Source organism: Labrus mixtus, chromosome 23, assembly GCF_963584025.1.
Source record: "Labrus mixtus chromosome 23, fLabMix1.1, whole genome shotgun sequence".
NCBI classification, from domain to species: domain Eukaryota; kingdom Metazoa; phylum Chordata; class Actinopteri; order Labriformes; family Labridae; genus Labrus; species Labrus mixtus.
The window spans coordinates 1,175,818-1,199,334 of NC_083634.1; the positions used below are offsets into that span (position 1 = coordinate 1,175,818).

General features: G+C 39.2%; 1 protein-coding gene across 1 annotated transcript in view; it reads right to left on the minus strand.

Moving 5' to 3' along the window:
- dnah2 (dynein, axonemal, heavy chain 2) overlaps window positions 1-22,688 on the minus strand; it is an 85,001-nt gene extending 62,313 nt beyond the window's left edge. The window contains 18 exon segments of the mRNA XM_061031981.1: window positions 767-941; window positions 3,556-3,679; window positions 4,747-4,856; window positions 5,183-5,339; window positions 6,096-6,242; window positions 6,537-6,751; window positions 8,967-9,149; window positions 9,819-9,950; window positions 15,445-15,654; window positions 16,559-16,646; window positions 16,959-17,116; window positions 20,098-20,289; window positions 20,667-20,905; window positions 21,143-21,178; window positions 21,181-21,246; window positions 21,691-21,946; window positions 22,378-22,536; window positions 22,656-22,688. Coding sequence (XP_060887964.1) covers window positions 767-941; window positions 3,556-3,679; window positions 4,747-4,856; window positions 5,183-5,339; window positions 6,096-6,242; window positions 6,537-6,751; window positions 8,967-9,149; window positions 9,819-9,950; window positions 15,445-15,654; window positions 16,559-16,646; window positions 16,959-17,116; window positions 20,098-20,289; window positions 20,667-20,905; window positions 21,143-21,178; window positions 21,181-21,246; window positions 21,691-21,946; window positions 22,378-22,536; window positions 22,656-22,688 — 2,680 coding nt within the window.
- Between the last annotated feature and the right edge of the window lie 829 nt (window positions 22,689-23,517).

A 23,517-nucleotide genomic window follows, 5' to 3' on the forward strand; every position in this document is an offset into this window, starting at 1 on the left:
CCTTTGTTAGGTGCGCCATTGTGAGCGACCACGTGGGTACGAAGCCATCTCCCCCTTTTCTTCTTCCCCCCCTCTCTCTCTCACACACACACACACACACACACACACCCCTTCCACAAGCCTTGCTTGATAATGTTTGTTTGCTTAGATTAGTTTATGATAGTTATTTGTTTGATTAAGTTCATTGATTTTGGATTGATGTGGCTTTGTTTAAATAAATTCTGTTATAATTTAAGAGAGCAGTTGTTTGTGATTACTGGTGTATTTGCATTGTGATATAAGCTGGGCGCGAAGGCTTTGTGTACGGATTTCACGCCTTCAATTTATTAAATATAGTTATTAATTATTAATAATATTAGTAATTAAATAACTAATTTGAGACTGATTTGAGTGATATTTTGGTTATATTTCCCTGAGTACAGGGTGGTGCCCCAAAACGAGATTAAACATAGTTTAATGATATTTTATTTATATTATTAATAATTAGAAATAATTATTAAAGAATATAACCAAAGTTGACTTGATACAACCCCAACAGTATCAACAGATAATGGAGCTGGTATATTTTGGATTGAAGCCATCCAGTCTTGTCCACATAGTGGGAGAATTGCAGATTTTTTCCAATTTATTGCATAGTTTGATATCTTTGCAAACTGGTAAATGAGCTTGATGGATTATTGTAGTGAGTTGGATGTGGATTGGAGGTACAGTAGAATATCATCTGCATAAAGACTTATCTTGTGATGGGTGTTGGAGATGTGGATACCTTGGATATTATCATTCTGGCGCATTGTCTGGACTTTCTTCTTTAACTCCTCAGAGGAGAGGATGAGGCCGTTCTTAAACTTCTCCTTGTGCTTTTGCAGCATGATATCACTCTCAATCAAAACCCGCTGGAACCACACCCACTCTCCATTCAGCACCTCTCGCATATTCTGCACCTGTGGGTCATCCAAGAGACAGGACAGTTATAATGTGCAGAAGGAATTGTCTGAACATGAAGGACCCCAGAGAAAATTTAAAATCGATTCATAACTTCCAAAAATCTATCTTTTTTTTTAATTTACTGGTAATTTTTTTCTGTATTATTATTATTATTATTATTTGGGGCTAATCAGTCACTCCCTGCTAAGTGCTGAAGCTAGCTCTTTAACTCAGTAGAATGACAAGAAGTTCAGCCAGTCTCACAGATGACTGGAGAAGATTTTATCTAAATTGAATCGACTCATGAGACACCCAAATATTCCCAGCCTTATGACTCAGAGGATATTTACAGAGGAAATACTGAGTTTCTGGTATATTTATGTGTAAAATGTGGCACATTCTGCCATCTTTATTTATAACCTACTAAACCGTCTAAGAGTATGTTGAGGAATACTTATCTAAAGACACCCAGTCTTCTGGCAGTTATTTCTATTTTTCTTATTTTGCCGTTTTAGGGCATCACTCTGGGTACTGGTCCTTCTTCTGACAGATTTTTGTTTCCATATTTCATTAATATGATGATGGAAAAATGCATTCTTACTTTTCTGGGGTATCTTTCAACTTATATGATGAGGTTAATGAAGGCAATTAGTCACTGCCTTAATCTTCAAAACCATTTTGAGAGTCTTTTCACTTTGTGTTCTGAGAATATTTATTTCAATATGCATTTAATTTAACTTGTTTAGCTTTGGAAACCAGAGAGCAATTGGATAATTAAATAATCATTACTTTGTGTACAATGTGTTCATTACAATCTATTCTTTATTTGCATTCTTTTTATTTCTTTATTTCAGAGAGTGAACCACTCTGATTGTTAGGAAGTGTACACTCATCCAGTTCCTTAAATGCTGTTAGAGGTGTTTATGAAGAAATTTACATAAATGTAGTCAATTTTTAATTAATTTAGATATTTTAATGTAAACATTGTCATAAAATAGTACACAGTGTACGTTTAAAAGATAGCAAAAAGCAGATTAAATGTGAGAAAAAATAATTTAATTTCTTACCCAAGTTGATATATATGGGATTCCCCTGTGACTTCTTGCCAGAGAGAAGTTCAGGCAGACGTTTAAATCTTGAGGTTGTGTGTATGAGCTGAGGCAAAATGTTCACTAGTTGAGAAAGTTTTCCTAGTGTCGGGGAGAACTCAATCTATTAAGAGAGACAAAAGAACACCACACACAGTTGACTGTTTGATCTTGATTCAACAAGCAGCAAAATAAAAGGATGGAGAGGTGATACAGAAAGTGTGTACACTGTAGGTAACACTAGTTTATGGTAAGGGAATAATTGAGTTGTAAAGCACTCCTTGAAAAATGCTTGATTTTCAACATAACCGATTTTTACCTTGATTTGAGCGCATGCATATCCAAGGTAGCTAGCTTACGTTGGTCAATTCTTATCAGGCAATGAGGAACAATTTATTTTTGTTACTTATAAAGCAGCATACCAGACCGTTTACTGCTTCTAGAAAATATAAAATATGGCTGTATAAAGAAGGCCCCATGCCTCATACTGACATGAGGCCCCAAGCCGTTGCCTGCCTTGCCTGTTGACAAGCAGCCTCTCTGGATAACTGCTAATATTTCACTCTTCAAAATTAGTAACTACCTTCTCACCTGCAACTGTAAAGTGGTCAGCAATTCAGTTCTTTTCCTGAAGATAAAATAAAATCAATCATGAAAACTGATGACTAAAAAGCAAGATGTTGACCAAAACTTTGGTGCTTTTTTGTGAAAGGTCCAAGAGCACTGGGTTCACTACACAGAAAAGGTAGACAACATGGTTGAGGAAGCCCTAAGGAGCAACATCAAGCAGTCCATGAAGAAGCTATCCAGGGCCATCAATGGAGACAGAAAGACATTGCCCAATCCATTGTTCAAAGTCCTAGTGGTTCTGCACCAGAAAGCCTCTGAATCTCCACCAATGGTAACAGCAATTACTCTTTCACCTATTCTGTCACAGGATTTTGAGTCATTATGGGGGCAGTAGTTGGTCTCTAAGGACCTGGGACAAAGTGTCCAGTATGGACAAAGTGTGGAAATTGGGACTGGTAGCTGGAAAGGTGCCAGTTCATGTCTTTAGTACTGCAGGGTTGAGCCTTTAAGCAAGGCAACAAACCCAGAACTGCACAGGGTCTACTGCTCGCCAGTCCATGTGCAGTCCTCTCACTCTGACATCACTCCATTAATGCAGGCTTATATGTTTGTAGCACGTGTCTGAAAAACTAATTTCCCCTGGTATTAATGAAGCATATTAAAAGCAAAATATAAAAGTTTTCACAAAGTCACTGTTAACAGATCTGCATATAAGGCAAATGGAAACTTTATTCATTCCCCACACGAGGAGTCAAATTTAACCCATTACTTTTATTTCTCTTACCCTGAAAAAAACAAGATGCCAAACTTTAAGTTTATGCCACAACCTTGCACACTTACAGTTTATCACACAAAGTGCTTCTAAAATAACAACTTTATTACTATGTCAGGTTAAAGTTTATATTACATTTAAAAAGACTTCTGATGGAATGCTTCCAATACTGAATGTATGCCAGGTAGACACAGTACAGACCTCAGGTCCATCATTAGAGAAGGTGCTGTGAATGCGGTTCATGGTATCAACAATATCCTGGTGTACTGAGCGTAGTATTTGGAGTTGGCTTTTCTGGTGAGCTTCATCTTCAAACTCCTAGTTCCTGAAAATTGCAACAAAAAAACACCCAGGATGCAAACAACAAACAAAACCAGAGCTGTTCACTTGTTAACTAGTAGATACAGTATGGATGCTTACAATGGCCATTGCTCAAGAACATGTCATACAGTGGAAAAGATTACTGATCCTCCGTTAGCTATTAGCACTACAGTAACATTTGTCTGGTAAAATGCTGTATGTTGCACTCTATTAAAATGAATTACTTAACATGATGCCATTAATAATCAGCTTAAAATGTATGTAGTAATAAGAGAGTGCTTTCTGTTGCAGTGTTTCCTATATGAAGATCTATAATGTATAATTACAGCCAGGCAAGTATATTTCCATTATCCATAGCCTATTTAAAGGAAGTATATGCAACTTTTTGATCCAGCAGATGTCGCCCTTGTGCACCAGCATGAAACCAAAACAACTCGCGCTGCATGGTTGTGTTAGCATGCTAATGCTAGCGATCTTTATTATGCTCGTATCTTCACACTGCATGTAAATTTACCTGAAATGACCGTGATCTAGAAACGCTTACATGACATTCAATGAAGCAGTGAGTACAGTATGTTATTCTTCTTTTCTCTAGTCCCTCAATTAAACAACTTTTATACACGAGGGGAGGAGTCGGCCGGCCGTCCCAACGATGTAAACAAACTGAAGATAGGACTCGGAAAACTCTGAAAGCATCACAGACAGCGGGACTCGGGTGAAAAAATTGCATATTCTTCCTTTAATCACTATCTGAAACTTAAGTGCGAGAGAAAGAAAGAAAGAGAGAGAGAGCGAGAGAGAGAAATCCCCAGATATGTCCCTCCTGTTAACACACACTGCGGTGTGAGCTCTCATTCAAAAGGTTTAGCTTATTATGTTGTTGTTTTACTATTTTTCTTGAAATGTGACCCCCCCCCCCCCCCACCCACACACACACACACACACACACACACAGACACACACACTAACTCCACTGCGCATGTACAGTTCTCATTCTGTGGGAAACACTGTGTTGTTTATTTCATTTGTGTATTTACTGTTTCATAGTCCTTAAGAGATATCTGTTCTTACCTGTACGCAGTCTTTCCATTGAGTTTAATCAGTAGTGCTTCACTCATCTGGCGACAGAGGTTGGAAATTGATAGATTGGATACTTTGTATTCATTAACTATGACCCGGACCTGAGGAGAAATGAGATGAAGGTTTCTTACTGGACCAGGAATAGATTCAAGATCGGTTGAAGGCCCTTCAGTAACCTTGGACCAGTTCTCTGATAAATAAACACTAATATAAATCACATCTTACATTCATCTCCTGCAGTGGTGACTATGTTCTAAACTAAAGTTATTTTAACAATCACATATTTTCATCCAGATAGAGGATATAAACCCCACATACTCTCCCTTTACTTTTGGTTTCTCCACTGCCAACACAGAAAAAGTCAATTCAGTACACGCACAGCTGTACACATGCCTTCACCAGTATGTGGTGAACTGTATGTAAAAACCTTTTCAATGTGTACAAGACACTCTTGGATGAAGATGTTTGAAGCTCCCTTTGACAACCACAGGAGCCTTGACAACCCCGGCTGAATCTTCTTATCTAAGAAGTGAATCCTCTCCCAAAACAGACCATGCTCGTCAGGAGACAGCATTCCAATGATCCTGATACACACAGACACACGCATAGAAACATAGGTACATGAGGACAGGTCAAAATAGTAAATATGAGTGTGTTTAGATTACTGTATATGTAAAACTGGAGCAATCAAAATGTTCAGCTTCTAGACTTCTGACTTAGTCAAAAAGAGTGTTTTTGTGTGTTTTAAGTCTTTAATTATAGTGCTTTATAAACATTTTTGACAGTATAGGCCTAATAACAATCAATATTTTATCAATATCTCTAAGGAAGGTCTTGGTTCCCACAAAAATATATATATTTTTTGATAGAGTAAAATGAATTTTCCCAGTCTAACTTCTGGTCTCAATACCTCCAATACATCAATACATCTTAAAACAATCAAAACATCTAATTCTGCTTATTACAAGCCTTACTTCTCAGCCAAATCTGTTTCATACTTTAAATTGCTCTTTTGGTGAGGAGGCTGACACAGAATGAAGCTTTGAGGTGTCACAGGTAAATAGATGGTGAACCGCAATGCTGATGCTCTCACACTACTTGGTATAAGAAAACAGCTTATAAAGATCAAGTTGTCTTGTCTTTGTGTTTATGTTTTGGAAAAAGCTAATAATTGGCATCCTCTCTCTCTTCCTCTGTCAGTTAAAATTGCCCCTACAGTTGCGTGACAAAAATGATCATTAATACTCTTCAATAGTAAACATACCGTATGTCCCCATTGCAAACGCCTAAATGTGTTAAAAGGTTAAATGAATGTCAGTGTTTGTGAGTGTGTGTTTAACCTGTTGTAGTCCCTGATCAACAGCAGTGTTCCCTCTCTCAGGCCTCTGAAGTCCTCCCTGTCCTGACAAATGTCAGATACACTCTGTGGGATCTCAAACTTAAGTCGATCCCAGTACTGGATCTCAGAAAACATGTTCAATAGATTACTGCAAAAGAAAAGAGAAATAAGTAATAAGTAACTTGGATGCTACTGTGTATATTATATTTATACTTTGTGTTGAATTGCTTAGGTTGCACATGATTGTATGTTGTATTGAAAATGTCTTATATTTTTGTATCTATACCTACTGTGTGAGCATAGATTCAGAGAGATACACAAAGTCTGGGTATTATAAACAAATGACAGTTAACCATTGAAGACATTAGTGAAATGTTTATTGTGATGCAAATGCTCAGTGTCTCTTGTGAGAATGTGAGAAAGTGTTGTTTGTGTAACCCACTTGTCAAAATTGATGTCCACCTTGGCGGTCTTGTCCTTGCAGCGCACCATGAGTGGCTGCTCTAGCCTCTTGATGTACTGACCGTCCAGCTTCTGGCTCCACATACTGAAATTCTTCCTCACCAACTCATCCAAAACCTGCACCATTTGGCCATTGGAGAAAATGACCTGCTTGCGGCTATATGATTCATGCATAAAATGGGCCGTTTGAAGCAACTGAAGGGGAAAGACAGGGGACAAAATGAAATGAGTCAAGGAAGCGCTTTAGAGAAGGGATTCATTGAAGATAATGCATAACAGCCCTATTTACACTGTGCCTTGTAATATTAGTGTCATAAGCCCTATTCGCACGGGACTAGTATTACCTGGGGACCTCTAGTAATTTGTAATAAATGCGGAGGTCGTCTGTGATCTTCATCCCGTGCGAATCTGCCATGTCCGTAATTTGTAAAGTAAAAATTCCACCGCAAATTACCTAACATATTTCACTAAACACAGAGGTTATGTGATAATATTAGTCCCGTGCGAATCGGCATCTGTGATTTGGGGTAGTTTTTTGTTTTTTTGTGTTCTCCGCACATTTTTTCTGCCTTTTCCCGGTCCAGAATTATGGAGGCTGCATTGGCAATTATAAATGAAAGTTTTGACAGCATTTTGGGTGCACATTCAGGAGGCTCATCTAGCTACACAGCATGGAGACCCATTTACAGAAAGAGCAAGCTCAAATCCATCAGTAGAGAGAAATCTCCAAAGATGATTAGATGGATTACATGCATGGAACATTTTTCTATCTTTTACACAGATTACACAGAGCCTGGTGTTATACTGGTAGTGTATGTCTGTGAATGGCTCAGTGCGAGTGAGGAGAGAGAGAACGAGGAGAGTGTGTGTTCGGCAGGTGTGTGCGAGAGGCACATTACTGATGTCGGGGACCGGAGTAGAATCAGAGCAGAGAAACTAGTCAGCATCTGAAGTGTATACCGTTTGACTCTGTGTGTGTAATAAACGGCCCGACACCTCAAGTAACAAGCCGGACTCTCCGTGTCTGTTTACATCTTGATGCACCCCAGTTAAAGTGACGGCTACAACTTCGGCCCTGAAGCAGACCAATCAGTCTCCGCTGTGGTCGGAGTGCCGAAGCAGGAAAGGTTAACACTTGACATCATATTCGGTGTATAATGTCAGTAAATTCGAGTTAAAACACAGACTTCGCTTATCCCGTGCGAATGCGCCACACGAAACACAGACGTGGTGGTGTAATTTCTAAATCACATGAGGTCCCCAGGTAATACTAGTCCCGTGTGACTAGGGCTTTAGTGACATAGACTTACAGTATGGTATTGCTGAAGAGGCACAACACTCACACATTCACACAAGTTGTTCAATCCACAGATGTTTACAGTGATACCATTTCTAAAACATCGCACAAAAAGTAAGGAAATTTGTGTTTCGTAGATTATTTCTTTGTTGCAACAATGCTTCTTGGAAATACATCTCATACCGTTGGAAAGCATGTTTATCCGGCTTTAAATGGTGCCACATTTGTGAGGAACATGCATTCGTGGGATGAGCAGCAGAGCTGAGTATGTGGGTTGCGCGCTAGGGCTGGGTATCGAATTGCTTCGATACGACAGAGTATCAAAAAATGGCTTGTCATTCGATACCAAATTTCGATACCTACGGCGTTTGGTGGTCCACACCATTAACCATGGTAATGGTAATTGGCTGCTTAACCAGACGGGGCACACGTGTGTGTTGTTGTGTTTTGAGAGGCTTGATTACAGTGTGCATCGTGAAGTTTGGAAAAATGTCAACAAGATCAAAACAGACAGTGTTGAAACAGACAACTTTAGTTAAACCACATTGTGGTAAAATGGTTTATATTCTCATATTATGAAACTGCTTTGAATGTTTAAAATTCCATGGAGCTGAAAAATAAAACTTGTATCATAATGTGGAATGTAATTTTTTTTGTTAAAATGGATTTTTATCAAATTGGTATCAAAGTATCGTTTAGGAATCGGTATCGAAGTCAAGGTATCGATATCAGTATCGTATTGAACATTTTTGAACGATACCCAGCCCTCTTGCGCCCATCAAAACCTGTATAGCCAATGTTGCCAAGAAGCATTGTTACAACAAAGAAATAATCTACCAAACACAAATTTACTTACCTTTTTGCGATGTTTATTTCACCTCTGTTACAACCTTTGATTCCTGATCAGCAATGAAACAACTTAACCATTATGATTTTATGACATTTACATTAATGATGGATATCAGTCCCATCTTGAACAGGCAATGTAAAAGGGTCTAATATTTGTGTACATTTAAATAGTTGGACACTTTATATGGAAAGAGTTTGTTACAGGTTTTTGATTTCACAGTGCTTGTGCACAAAGAGGTTAATTAAATAGATCAATGAACTCACCTCCATGGGTTTGTCTAGGCGATGTCTGAGGGCCCTCACCCAGTGGGCCTGTCCTGATATCGGAGGTATATGGTCAGGGCAAACTCTTGTCTTCTGGTTCAACTCCTTGTTGACCATTTTAAGCTCCTTGTTGAAGACATTGTACACTTCTTCGACCTTCTCTTCTGTGGTGCGCCTTATAGCCTGATTTGAAAGAAAATTAAAAGTACAGAGATGAATAAAAAATAAAAAAGATATGATGCCATTTACTTTGAATTGAATTCAACACTAAGCACTCTGGACTCTGAAAGACCTCTCAATATGGGAAAAAGGATAAACTATATGCCAAGCATAAAATGGTGAAGAAAATTATTTTTGCACTGGAAAAGCCAAAACTAACTGCAGAGACCACAGGTATCCAATAAAAAATAACCAATCCAGCTATATTTACAGTACAATAAATCAGAGGTTTAGGTGTTCAGCAGAGCATGAAGCAAACAGGCCAGCAGTAAGCACAAGCAGATCAAAGAAAAAATTGAAATTTGAATATGGGACAATGGGTAGCTTAAATGTTGAGCCTGCAACCCCTGTACAGAGAATTTGTTGCTGTAGAGGAGCTGATTACATCAAAACTCTTGCACTTTATTGCATGTCCTTCCGTCCCACGTTTTAGCATATTTACTGTCTCATTAGGGTAAATAAAGGGGTAATAAAGTTTGAACATTCCCTTATACTACTCTGCATTCTAAAAAGATTAGGTCTTAGACTTAGATCAATTTAAGAGCAGAGGCAATAAAGCACCCTGGGCTAGGATCAGAAATTAAAATTGAGAAATTGGTTTTGTAAGCACTTGTCTGTGTGTGAGTGAGTCACCTCTCGAGTAGACAAAGGTCTAAAAATGTCCAGAAGCCGAACTCCTTCCTCCACTGTGTTTACTGTTTTAAAAATGGAACTGATCAGGTTCTGCATCATCATTTCCAGTTTTCCATCATTACTGCACGAAATCTGTGATTTCAAACAAAAACATATACATAAAAACACATTTAACATCAAATACAACAACACTTGCATTATGAGCAACTGATACATTCACACACGGAAGCAGTGGAGCAGAAGCACAAAATCAAATGCACACTCTTGAAGGGCTTTATTTTTGTGCAGGTGAAAAATATAGGCGCAAAGATTAATATGTACAGTGCACCCAAAAAAAAATTCACTAACAAAATTCAAATAAAATAAATTCCAGACACGTGTCCTGTCCCATGATTAAATATATTACTAGAGTTTTGTTTGATAGTGTAACCAAAAAAACATGTTAAAGGACACCAACATGCCGCACAATGGCATTAGGTAATTTATCATAAAAAAAATAGAATTACAGCTTAGTGATTGTATGTCTCTGCTGACCATCCAAGATACAGTTTAAAAGTGTAACTGTGGCTATGGTGGGGGATATAATTCAAATTGGAAAATATTCAAGGGAATATATTGCCTTAATAACAAAGACATGTGACTGTCAATAAGCTCTTCTGACAACAGCAGAACAAATATTTGGGGCAAGGGGCAGAGAGAGGGGAACTCTCCACCTATCCATTGCTAATGGGGCGGCTGTGGCTCAGTGGTAGAGTCATTCATCTCTCAACCTGAAGGTCAGGTGTTATATCCCCAGCATTGTCATAACTAATTAAATTGTGCTTTTTGAGTTTGGGCCAATAACATCCTTTGAGCAGTAAGAGTGAACTCGGCCATAGACCTTTAACCTCTAAAAAACCACTAAAGAAACGCTGTGATCACCTCTACTGTTGCTGCAAAGCCACACTCGAATGAGTTATTTACAGTTAAAAGCCGGGAGGGAAGGGGATCCTGCTCTTTTCCACTTTATTGTGACACTCAGTTGTGAAGATGTTTTATTGTCGGTAAAGGAGGCTGTCCAGATAAAATAACTCTTACCTTCTGGCTGACTTACAGCTACAGACTATTGCACATCTAAGAAGACTGTGCCTGTTTGTGCTGTTATTGAGCTCCTGACACCTGAACCGATTTATTTGGTCATTATAAGAACCATAAAGTCAATACAATATTTGGACTGTATTCATAGACAACTTTCATTATTTATTGCCACCAACTCTGTAAAGGCGCTAATAATTTCCCTTTAATTCGAGTTGTGCCAAGTAATGGTTTTTATGAAAATTATGTTTTTTTAGTTAAGTCATTTTCATAGAAAAGGGCCAATTTACCCATAATGTATTCAAAATAGCTGTAGCTATAATCAATCAATCAACTTTTATTTGTATAGCGTCAACTCATAACAAGTGTTAACTCGAGACACTTTACAAGAAGCAGGTAAAAAGACCTTACTCATTGTTATGTTACAAAAAGCAGGTAAAAGACCTTACTTATTGCTATGTTACAAAGATCCGGCCTATCCATCATGAGCACTTTAGCAAAGCAGCAAAAGTTACAGTGGTAAGAAAAAACTGCCTTATTAAAAGGCAGAAATCTTCAGCCGGATCCCCGGCTCATGACGAAACAGTCTTCACAGGCCTAGACTGCGCCGGGCTTGGAAAGGGATAGGGGGAGAGATGGGATAAGATGCAGGAAGAGGGATAGAGAGCAAGGGGGTGGGGGGAGGTAGACCGTCCATCAGCAATCCGGTGGGGAGGGGAGGGGGTGTGGGGGGTTGTTCTGGCAGGCCGCCAACCCACGATCCGGTGGGGAGGGGGTAGTGGTGGGGTGGGGTTGTTCTGGCAAGCCGTCAACCGACGATCTTGAGGAGCCTAGGAGAGCTCAAGAGCTCCCAGGAAAGTAGGTGGTTAGTGACTGAGATTTATAGATAGATACATGCAGTAATATGATGTACTGTATATGCAGAGAGAGAGAGAGAGAGAGAGAGAGAGAGAGAGAGAGAGAGAGAGAGAGAGAGAGAGAGAGAGAGAGAGGAGCTCAGGGTGCCAGTTCCCCCGGTAGTCTAAGCCTATAGCAGCATAACTAAGAGCTGGTCTACACCAGCACCAGCCCTAACTATAAGATTTATCAAAAAGGAAAGTTTTAAGTCTAATCTTAAAAATACAGACTGTGTCTGCCTCCCGGACCCCGGCTGGAAGGCGGTTCCAGAGGAGAGGAGCCCGATAACTGAAGGCTTTACCCCCCATAGTACACTTGGAGACTGTAGGTACCACCAGCAGGCCTGCACTCCGGGACCGCAACGCTCTCGAGGGACAGTACGGCACTAGTAGCTCCTTAAGATAAGATGGTGCCTGGCCATTTAGAGCTTTGTAGGTGAGAAGAAGGATCTTGAATTCTATTCTAGACTGTATAGGGAGCCAGTGCAGAGAAGCCAGGACAGGAGTAATGTGGTCCCATTTCCTGGTTCTGGTCAGTACACGAGCTGCAGCATTCTGGACCCGTTGAAGAGTCTTTAGAGATTTGCCAGAGCACCCTGACAAAGGAGAGTTCCAATAATCCAATCTGGAGGTAACAAATGCATGAACTAGTTTTTCTGCATCACTTTGCGACAGGATATTCCTGATCTTGGATATATTACGAAGGTGAAAGTAGGCTGTTCTTGAAACTTGACTGATGTGAGAGCTAAAAGACATATCTTGATCAAAAATAACTCCTAGATTCCTAACAGTGGTGCTAGATGCCAGGCTGATGTCATTAAGGACAGTCACATCACTAGAAAAAGTCTCTCTGAGGTTCTTAGGGCCTAGCACAATAACTTCAGTCTTGTCTGAGTTAAGTAGCAAAAAATTTCTGGTCATCCAGGTCCTAACGTCCTTAAGGCATGTTTCTAGCTGACATAACTGACTGGTACCATCGGGCTTCATTGATACATAAAGCTGAGTATCATCTGCATAACAATGAAACTGTATGGAGTGTTTCCTCATAATATTTCCCAGAGGAAGCATATATAATGTAAAAAGAATTGGTCCAAGCACTGAACCTTGTGGGACTCCATGGCAAACTTTAGTGTGCATAGAGGACTCATCATTAACATGTACAAACTGAGATCGGTCTGATAAGTAGGATTCAAACCAACTTAAAGCAGTCCCTGTAATTCCAAGCAAATGCTCCAGTCTGTACAACAGGATCCGATGGTCAATGGTGTCAAAAGCAGCACTAAGATCTAACAAGACGAACACAGAGAGAAGTCCCCTGTCTGAGGCTAGAAGTAGATCGTTTGTAACTCTAACTAGTGCAGTCTCAGTGCTATGGTGGACTCTAAATCCTGACTGGAACTCTTCAAATAAACTGTTGTCATGGAGAAAGTCACACAGCTGTTTAGCTACCACCTTCTCCAGGATCTTCGAGATAAAAGGAAGGTTGGATATAGGTCTGTAGTTAGCCAGAGTTCCTGAGTCCAGAGTAGGCTTTTTAAGTAGAGGTTTGATTACCGCTACTTTAAATGTCTGTGGTACATAGCCTGCCAGTAAAGACATATTGATCATATCTAATATGGAGTTGCTAACTAAGGGAAAGACTTCCTTAAACAGCTTGGTTGGGATTGGGTCTAAAAGACAGGTTGACGGTTTCGATGCAGAAATAATGGAATATAACTCTGAAAGGTTGATTGGAGAAAAACAGTCGAGACTAATATCTGGTCCTGGAACTGTCTCTGCCGTATCAGACGTATCTGCACCAGGTAAGGGCAGGAGGTTACCAATTTTGTCTCTGATGTCTAGAACTTTGTTGTTGAAAAAGCTAAGGAAATCATTACTGCTGAGGGCTAGAGGAATACAAGGCTCAATGGAGCCATGACTCTCTGTCAGCCTGGCTACAGTGCTGAAAAGGTATCTAGGATTGCCTTTGTTTTCCTCGATTAGAGAGGAGAAGTAGGCAGCTCGGGCGTGACGTAGAGCCTTCATATATCTTCTATGACTATCCTGCCAGAAAAAACGAGATTCTACCGTTTTGGTCGAACGCCATATTCTTTCAAAATTCCGTGATGATTGTTTCAGAGTACGGGTTTCTGAGTTGAACCATGGAGCCACTCTCCGCCGCTTGACAACCTTCTGTTTCAGGGGAGCAATCGAATCCAGAGTAACTCTCAGCGAATCCACTGCACTATCAACAAACTGATCTAGCTGAGAGGGACTAAAGCTATCATAAGAGTTTCCAACTGGGTTGAAACACGGTACTGAATCAAAAACAGCTGAAATAGCTTCCTTAAATCTAGCCACAGCACTATCCGACAAACTTCTAGAAAGCACACCTCTTCCAGGCAGAGGTAATTCTAGTAGGACAAAATCAAATGTAATAAAAAAATGGTATGATAGCAGAGGATTTTCTAGGAAAACTGTAAGGTTATGGATTTCAATTCCATAAGCTAAAACAAGATCCAGGGTGTGGTTAAAATGATGAGTAGGTTCGTTTACAACCTGGGTGAAACCAATAGAGTCTAACAGTGACATGAAAGCTGTGCTCAGGCTATCATTTTCAACATCCACATGGATATTGAAGTCACCTACAACAATTATTCTATCACTGCTAAGGACTAAGTCTGATAAAAATTCTGCAAACTCAGATAAAAACTCAGAATATGGGCCAGGAGGACGGTAAACTACAGCAACTAGAACTGGCTGAAAGGTTCTTGAGACTGGATGTGGAAGACTAAGAACAAGGCTTTCAAAAGAAGAAAAATTCAGCTTTGGTCGAGGGTTAACTAAAAGACTGGAATTAAAAATAGTTGCTACTCCACCACCTCGTCCGGTGTCTCGAGGTATATGAGTATTAAAATGACTGGGAGGAGTGGATTCATTCAAACTAACATATTCATCTCGACACAGCCAGGTTTCAGTCAAAAAAAGTAAATCAATGTGCTGATCTGATATCAGATCATTCACTAAAAGAGACTTGGATGCTAAGGACCTAATGTTCAAAAGTCCGCAGTGAATCCTCCGATCTTGTAGCAAAATCGTATTCGTAGTTTTGATTCTAATCAGATTCTGATGATTCACGCCGTTTGGATGACTTATAAAAACGGGTCTGGGCCGGGGGACAGACACAGTACCTATAGTATAACTACAGTTCGATTCAGAATTACAGCTATAGTGACTGGGAGACAGATCTAAGGGAGGCGCAGAGAAGCGTGTAAGACTGCAGCTCTGCCTCCTGGTCTGAACTCTGAGTTGTTGTCAGGGTTTTGGACTAATAACCTCTGCTATGTTTCTAGATAATAGAGCTGCACCGTCCAAAGTGGGATGGATGCCGTCTCTAGCTAGCAGACCAGGTTTTCCCCAAAAAGACTGCCAGTTATCTATGAAGCCCACATGTTGAATAGCTATCAACGTGCAAACAGCACCAGAGCACAAAGAAGCTATTAGCTCTCCATCTCAAGTAGGGAATCTTTTTACCCTATAAAGGTGCTTAGGGAATTGGACTGCCCCTTTTGGCCTAATTTGTGTTTTACAGTCACAAAAACAAATAAATACTTTTGCTCTCTATACTTTCATTTATATTTGTATTTTTTGTAATAGGGCAGGTTAAAGAGCCACACATACTTGTTGAATTCTCTGAACCAAATGGTGTTCTCGACATCAAAGATGCTCTCAACGACAGAGCGCAGGTTCTGCAGGCCACGGTGGAAGATACTTTCTAGCTCCAGGAGGGACCGGGTGAACTCTGGTCCTTGTCCTCCACTAAAGCATGGCAGGGGCCTTTGCTGACCATCCTCCCAACGGGCAAACTGATGCTGGCAGTCACATACCTAAAAAATGCAATGGCACAGAAAAAAAAAAGAGTATAGAAAATGATTTTGTGAGTTACTGTATGTAATTCTCAAAATACTTGAGGTCTTATCTCCTTGATCTAAATAGGATGATATTCACAAAGAGGCAACTTAATTACAACGGCGCTAAAGGAAAAAAACATACAAACTATGTACAAAAACAAAGTTGGTACAAAAAGGGAAAAGACAGCCACCTTCTGTTACATCTTACACTGGGACAGTGTTTATATCACAAGGAGGATGAAACATAGTAATACCACAAAAACATTTCATTTGACACAACAACTTAGAAAAGATGTTCAATGGAGAGACACTGATTGTGGACTGCACTGTGAAACTAAACCTGGCATATGCAATGAGGGAAATGCAGACTAATTAAGAAGCATGTTTACATTTAATATGGTTGAAAACTCAAAATAAAGGAAGTAGCTTTGACTGGATGAGATCCATGTTTATCCATTGAAAGCCCAATGGAGCACAATGTGGCCTCAATTTTGTTCCTAAAATTCTGCAATATAATCCTGAAGATAATCTTTTCGGTGTTGTTTTTTGCATGAGGAATTAAAGACCACATCTAGAGGTACTTCATCGAAAGGAAAATTTGCATTGGCCTGCATTTGTTTACAGGAGTGTTCCCTAATTCTAACTATTTCAACAGAATGAATATAGAGTTAGTATGCAGAGTTGTGATTGTATGTTAAAGGTCACATATTATGCAAGATACACTTTATCATGCTTTTCTAACACTAATATGTGCCCCTAGCCTGTCTTCAAACCCCCCACTTATTAGAAAAGTCCATCCTCTCCGAGACTTATTTAAACTTGTTGATAAGGAGCATAATATGTGACCTTTAATGTCTCTGTGTTATTGAGTGAAGGTTACCTCAAGCAGGTCTTTGAACCTCTGAACAAAAGCATCAACCACCACAAAGATGCTGGTTTGGTCCAGCATCCAACCTTTAGGAGAACACCTGATGTAAAAACAAAAGACAGCATAACCAGAAGGAGGACAGAGAGACTGTGAACAAACTGTAAAGTTTTTACAGTATAAGATGAGCTTGAACACAAACTAAATCACTGCTCTTTAAGGGTATATTCAGAGGTGGGCACAGTTAAACTTACTTTTTTAGTAGCAGTTAATCAGTTATTTCTATTAAGGAGGTAACTCCTTAATTGAACTAAAATGAAATCTTTAATTGTAGACAACTCAGAACAACGTTGAAACCAAACGTAGACATAGATGACAGTGTGTTAGGTCCATAGGCAGGTGAGATTTCTCCTACTTGGTATGAACATTTGATGCATTCTGGTAAACTTCCTTCCAGGACATGCAGCACTGGATACAGTCGTTAAGGTTTTTTTTGCTGGATAAAACAAAGCCTTCAAAGATCCTGTCCAGAGAGATGCTTTTAAAGCACAGGCTGATGACCTCATTACTCATCTGCAACACAGCAGAAAACAAAAATATGTCAAATACAAGACACTCCAACTCATTACGTATATGGTATATATTGGTTGTATACTGTACATGTATGCATTATTATTTGAAGAATCAGGCTGCAGCTTCAAACTTTCTTAGAATTATTAGAATGTATGGGTTTTAAACAGCATGTCAATACACCGACTCACAAACATGGACACACCCTCGATCTGATTATATCATATGGCCTAAACATTAATATTTCATCCATCACTGACCTAGCTCTGTCTGACCATCATTGTGTGTTTTTTAACAGTTTTGATCACAACGTACAGTTAACAAATGGCACATTACCCCAGAAGTAGCCACAACTCTTACATCACATCTTACCACTTACATAAATACCACCTTACCATCATCCTGTGAACAACTTGTTACCGATTTTAATTATAAACTGAGGACAGTGCTTGATGCCTGCGCTCTAATCACAACAAAGACAGTAAATACAAAAAAGGTTGTTCCATGGAAAAACAATGCGACCAATGCACTTAAGAGAGACTGCAGAATTGCTGAACGCAGATGGCGAAAAACAAAAATAGAAATTGATAAAAATATACTAATAGAAGCAATAAAAGACTACAACAAAGCCATCCGAAAATCAAGGCAAGAATATTTCTCAAACCTGATAAACAGCAACATTCACAACCCCAGACATCTTTTCAGAACAATAGATTCTATGTTACACCCCACAACCAATAACAGCTCTGTGCTCTCAGGATCTAAATGTGAGGTTTTTGCTGGCTACTTCAGGGATAAAATAGTTGACATTAGGTCTGGTATCTGTCAGCAAAGCAAGCACACCGCACTTTTTCCAGTATCATGTACAATCAGTGATGTCAAGTTGGAAAGTTTTGCCCTGGTTGATGCTGCAACACTCAGGACAGTGGTAACAGAAATGAAGCCATCCACGTGTTCCCTTGACCCAATTCCAACATCCCTTTTTAAAACCATTTTTAATTCAGTATCAGAAGATGTCCTCGACATAGTAAATCACTCCTTACAGCTAGGTGTCGTCCCTACTGATTTTAAGACTGCCTTAATTAAATCTCTTTTAAAAAAAGGGAACCTGGATATTTTAACACCTAGTAATTTTAGACCCATCTCAAACCTGCCATTTTTAAGCAAAATTTTAGAGAAGTTAGTTTTTAATCAGTTGAGTGCCTTTTTAACCTCAAACACTACATTAGAAATGTTTCAATCTGGCTTTAGGGCACGCCACAGCACTGAGACGGCCCTGCTAAAAGTAGTTAATGATATCAGAAAAAACCTCGACTACAACAAGCCTTCAGTTCTGGTACTACTCGACCTCAGTGCTGCTTTCGATACTGTTGACCACCAGATTCTTTTAGATAGACTAAGTGAGCATGTAGGCCTTTCTGGAAATGTTTTTAACTGGTTCACCTCGTATTTGTGTGACAGAAAATGTTTTGTATCGATAGAAGACTGCACCTCCAAACAATACGAGGTCTCCAGTGGGGTACCACAAGGATCAATTTTAGGACCACTACTTTTTAATTTGTACATGTTACCCCTGGGTGGTGTCATCAGGAGGCACGGCTATGCTGATGACACTCAGCTCTATGTGGCCGTGTCTCCTGATGACACCAGACAAATTGACTCACTTTTTAATTGTATTTTAGATATAAAAGCCTGGATGTCACAGAAGTTTTTGCAGCTCAACCAGGACAAAACAGAGGTTTTAATCATCGGTTCAAAGGCTTAGAGAGAGAAACTGGCCCCCAAACTAAAAAAAATAGGACTCAACCCAAGTCAAGAAGCACAGAATCTTGGGGTGATCTTTGACTCAGATTTTAATTTTAAGGCCCACGTAAAGGGTGTCACAAAAACAGCATTTTACCACCTGAAAAACATTGCCAAAGTGAGGCCATTTCTCTCTCTGAGCCAAACAGAGAGACTAATGCACGCTTTTATTACTAGCAGGCTGGACTATTGTAACGCTCTCCTTTCTGGTCTTCCAAAAAACACAACAAATCGGCTTCAGCTACTTATGAACCAGTACGGCCCCTCAGATCCTCCAGTTCCTCTCTCTTAGTTGTTCCACAGAGCAGGACAAAAACCTTTGGCGATGCTGCTTTCAGCTGTTACGCTCCGAGACTGTGGAACAACCTTCCTGAGGGTCTGAGAGGAGCCCTGAATATCGAGATTTTTAAATGCAGTCTTAAAACTCATTTATTCAGTCTGGCTTTTATATAGTGTTTCATATCAATTCAAATCTTAACATTACTGTATTGTCTTTTTATCCTACTACAATTTAAAATATTTTCCTCTTATGTATTTATTTTAATATCTTGTTGCTTTTATGTGTCGTATTTTATTGTATTTTATTTTTATACATATATTTTATTTTTTATTCTTATTGGTGTGCATTGGTCTCTCAATGATTTTATCAATGATTTTATAAACTACTTTTCGTCAATAACTTTTCTGCACTCTTGTTAAGCACTTTGAACTGCAATTTAATTTGTCTGAAAGGTGCTATATAAATAAAGTTTGATTGAGTTTGATTGATTGAAACACAATAACAACTCATAAACGAAAGGACTGTCCAATCAAAATATAAAGAAACACGCTGCTTATGAAAAGGGGGTTGTTGAAAGCCCAATCAAAAAAACTTACAGCAGAAGCACATTGCTGTATGGGAATGGGCATGCTGGCATAATAATACAAGAGAAAATAAGAGCGTCACTGAAATACAGTATGTGGTAAGAATTATTAAACACTTTTAACTTGTTTTATTATGGACTGAAGGCAAATCCTTGTTCATTTGTTTTAACCTGTTGAGCCCTACAGTATGTGTAGTTTGTTTAAATTGCCCGTGTTGGAATCAAAACACATAAAAATGGACAAACGACGGTCATTAATAGAAAGAGGGTGTTAAAAACAAACGTTGTAAACACTTTGATGTAGAAAAATGCAGGTACCTTGCGGAAGAGGCCAGTGATCCTTTCATTAGTGTTGTAGTGGTCGGAGTTAACCCAAATGATGCAAATGAGACTGACAATGTGACACAGCTTAGGAGTAACTTGGTTAAGCTTGAGCTTGGCAAACTCTTCAAAGGGCTCCTTCAGTATGGACAGGTAGGTCAGGTTTGATTTAGCTTGTAAAGAACAATCCTGGAGAAAACACACGCACAAAATTGATGGATAAAAAAAGGAATGACTATCATTATGCTTACTTTTATCACAGTTCTTATTAAATGCTTTAGTTATGTTAACACAAGTTTTCATATCAATGTTTTCCAACTTTCTGCATTGGGAGCCATTGGGCAACACTGCAGTCCTTTTACATACACTTCCTTTCCTCCATCAGGGTAGATGCATAATTAGTCACACAGAACGACAGAGTTTTGCAAAAAATGCTCTGTAAAGTTATTTAATCTTGTCTAACATTATATTGTATTATATTTCATGGCAATCATATCACACTTCAGTTATACCATACTGGAGTTATAAATCAGTTTTAGACTGTAGACTTGGAAGACTGTAAATACCTGGATCTCCTTGGCCAGTTTGAAAAAGCGATGTTCATAGATAGACTTTGAGAGTTGCAGGATCTTCTGGATGTGTTTGACCCTTGGTTTTTGTAGCTGCAGGCTGATGTCCAAAAGTTTGGCAGAGCGGTTCTTCCAGAATGCTATCTCCTGCAGTGGGCCACATGTGTCCCCCATCTCCATTACTTCTTGATCATTCAGTAGCTCCTTGATCTGAACTGTCCAGTGGATCACAACACCTACAAAACGTGGTAAACAACTTAGTCAAAAGAATAGAGGAAAAGGCAAAGAAGAACACTTAAAACTGAAGAATAAATGAAGCAAAGGTCTGTTGATGTGACCTTTTTTTAGATTGAGAAAAAAGGTCACATCAACAGACAGTGCTGTAATAAAGCTCTGCCATCATTACATCTTGTACTTTCATATTGATCATGCAATGCACACAAACAGATTAGGAGAAATATATTCAGGCTTACTCTCCATTCTTTGTACCAGCTTCTTGTCCTTTCTTGCTCCTCAGGACTGCACTGTAGGGCTTCTATTGGGATTTTCTTAACTACTTGTAAACTGAAGTCACTTTCTGAAGATTTTTTCAGCAGCAAAGACATTTGCGAAACCTAATTTGTCCTTCAGACTGACTGCTTTCAGAAAGTGTAACTACAATTTGCTTCAAATAAGGTCAATGGAAATGTATTGTTCAATTCAACTAGGATGTTTGCAGGATGCATTTATTTCTGCTGCCTTGAAAAACTGTACAAGCGTATAGTCAAACCATATACCAAAAGTGGCTCTCTTTGTATGATATAGAGGGAACCATATGTATGAGATGAAGCATTGTGATATTCGGGACAAAGTCAGGGTTCTTACATTTAAAAAAAATAAAAACGTGATCGTATTTTATGACATATATCAAAGAGGAGACCACTCCAAGATAACACCCTCACAAAAGTTGTACAGTTTGTAGAACTTCTATATATTGTTAAAAGAAACCTGTGTAGCTCTCCCTTTTCTCTGAGGTACCCACCCGAGAGGCAGGCCAGGAAGCAGTGCATGTTGTTGGCATAGTTGTCTTTGATGCTCTTCTGGCTGTAGGTTGAGAGGGCGACTGGCAGTGCATGCAAACAGATCATTTCATGGAGCAGCCTTTGGATGGGGTTTTCTTGAAGCATGCCAAACTGTACAGCTGAATCAAATGTCTCTGCTGTGATAATGGCTCCTGGTTTGCGGATAAAATAGCACAGCTGCTCCACCACCTGTCCATGTAAAATACATTTTAAAGCCTCCGTACAACCATACAGTACAGGTGTTTTAAATGACTATGTCTTAAAAGACCAGGACGGGTCGTAAATAGATGTAGCCATTGTGAAAATGTAAGACGCAATAAATTCTAAGCAAAAACAAGTATGATAACTGCCCGAACAGGGTATTGGAGCTGTCAGTCAAACAAACCTGTCCTAATGCACATATTACTGAGAAGTGGTCTAATCACTTACATATGTGTTAATGTACAGGGCTTTAACGGTTTGTTGGTTAGGCAAATAAAATAAAACTAAAGAATTAAACAAAATAAAACAACACATGAAGGATGAAAAGGAGAGCACTCCAGCTTTTAAGAGAAGTATCAAGCTTTCTCTGATGGGATCGGGCAAACACAAGCTCAGTTTTTCTTAGAATTTAGGATTGAATGTGTAAAGTCAAGCTTTACCTGTACAGGTATGGAGTATTCCACCCGCAGCTTGGAGTCAGTGTCAAGGTACACCACCATGGTTGTGATTGTGTTGTCAACAATGAATTGATCCAAAGCCGTCTCATTCTCCTCTGTCCACAACTCCTCCGTTACACCAGGAAGAGCCACACATCGGATAAACAACTTCCGTTGGATGAAGAGATGACAGAAGAGGTCGTAAAAGGAGACATTGTTTAACATTTAGTGGGATTATTGAAATAAAGAGTAAAAGTTATAGATCATTATGAATTACTCTGCTTTACCAGACGAATGGTCCTGGAGTATTCGTCTTCCATTTCTTCGTAGGGTTTACTTCAATAGTATTTACCTGAAAGTTACAGCTTGTAAACAACAACAACAACATTCAACACATAAAACATTTTGACGTTTTGAGACACCACTTCATGTATAAATCCAATCGTTCACATAAACTCGTGTCATGCATAGCTAACTCTAGCTAAAACTTCATACATTCAATATTTTTTAAGATTAATATTTTTGGACTGTGTCGTTGATTACATCTCATTGGTTTTTTGTTTTTTTTTACACGAATTTACCTTTTGAATCTAAAATGGGTAACGTTAAAAAACGTTATAAAATATAGCCTGAAGCTAACTATCGAACTACGTTACCGACCTACTTTCATGTAACAGCCGAGTGTACGAAAGTACTCACAAGCTGAAACTGACAACGAAGACAAACGTTCAAGTGTTTCTTTCCAACCCTCTGAAGAAAAAAGTCATTTTGTGATATCTACTGTTCTTTGTAAATGTTCCTTCGCTGTCCATTTAGTCAAACCGTTGGCAGAGTGAACATGTTTCCATGGAAACGTTTGGTTGCTAGGGGATACCCGCAGTGCGGTAGGTGGTCTGGTCCTGCCCGGTCCTGCCCCAGAGCAAGATCTACTGCGGTCAAGCCAGCCGCTCCTCGAGGTTACATGGTGGAGTGAGCCGCCCTTAAATTTGAAGTGCTCACGTATTCTGATATTTATGGTAAATGCTCCGGACTCCAGAGCGAGCAGGAGTAACAGACAAGAGAGAGCGATGAAGTGCTAAATGCCAAAGTCTTACCATAAAACTGACTATGAGATACACGTGTATGACACGGGAGTAAACAGAAAACTGT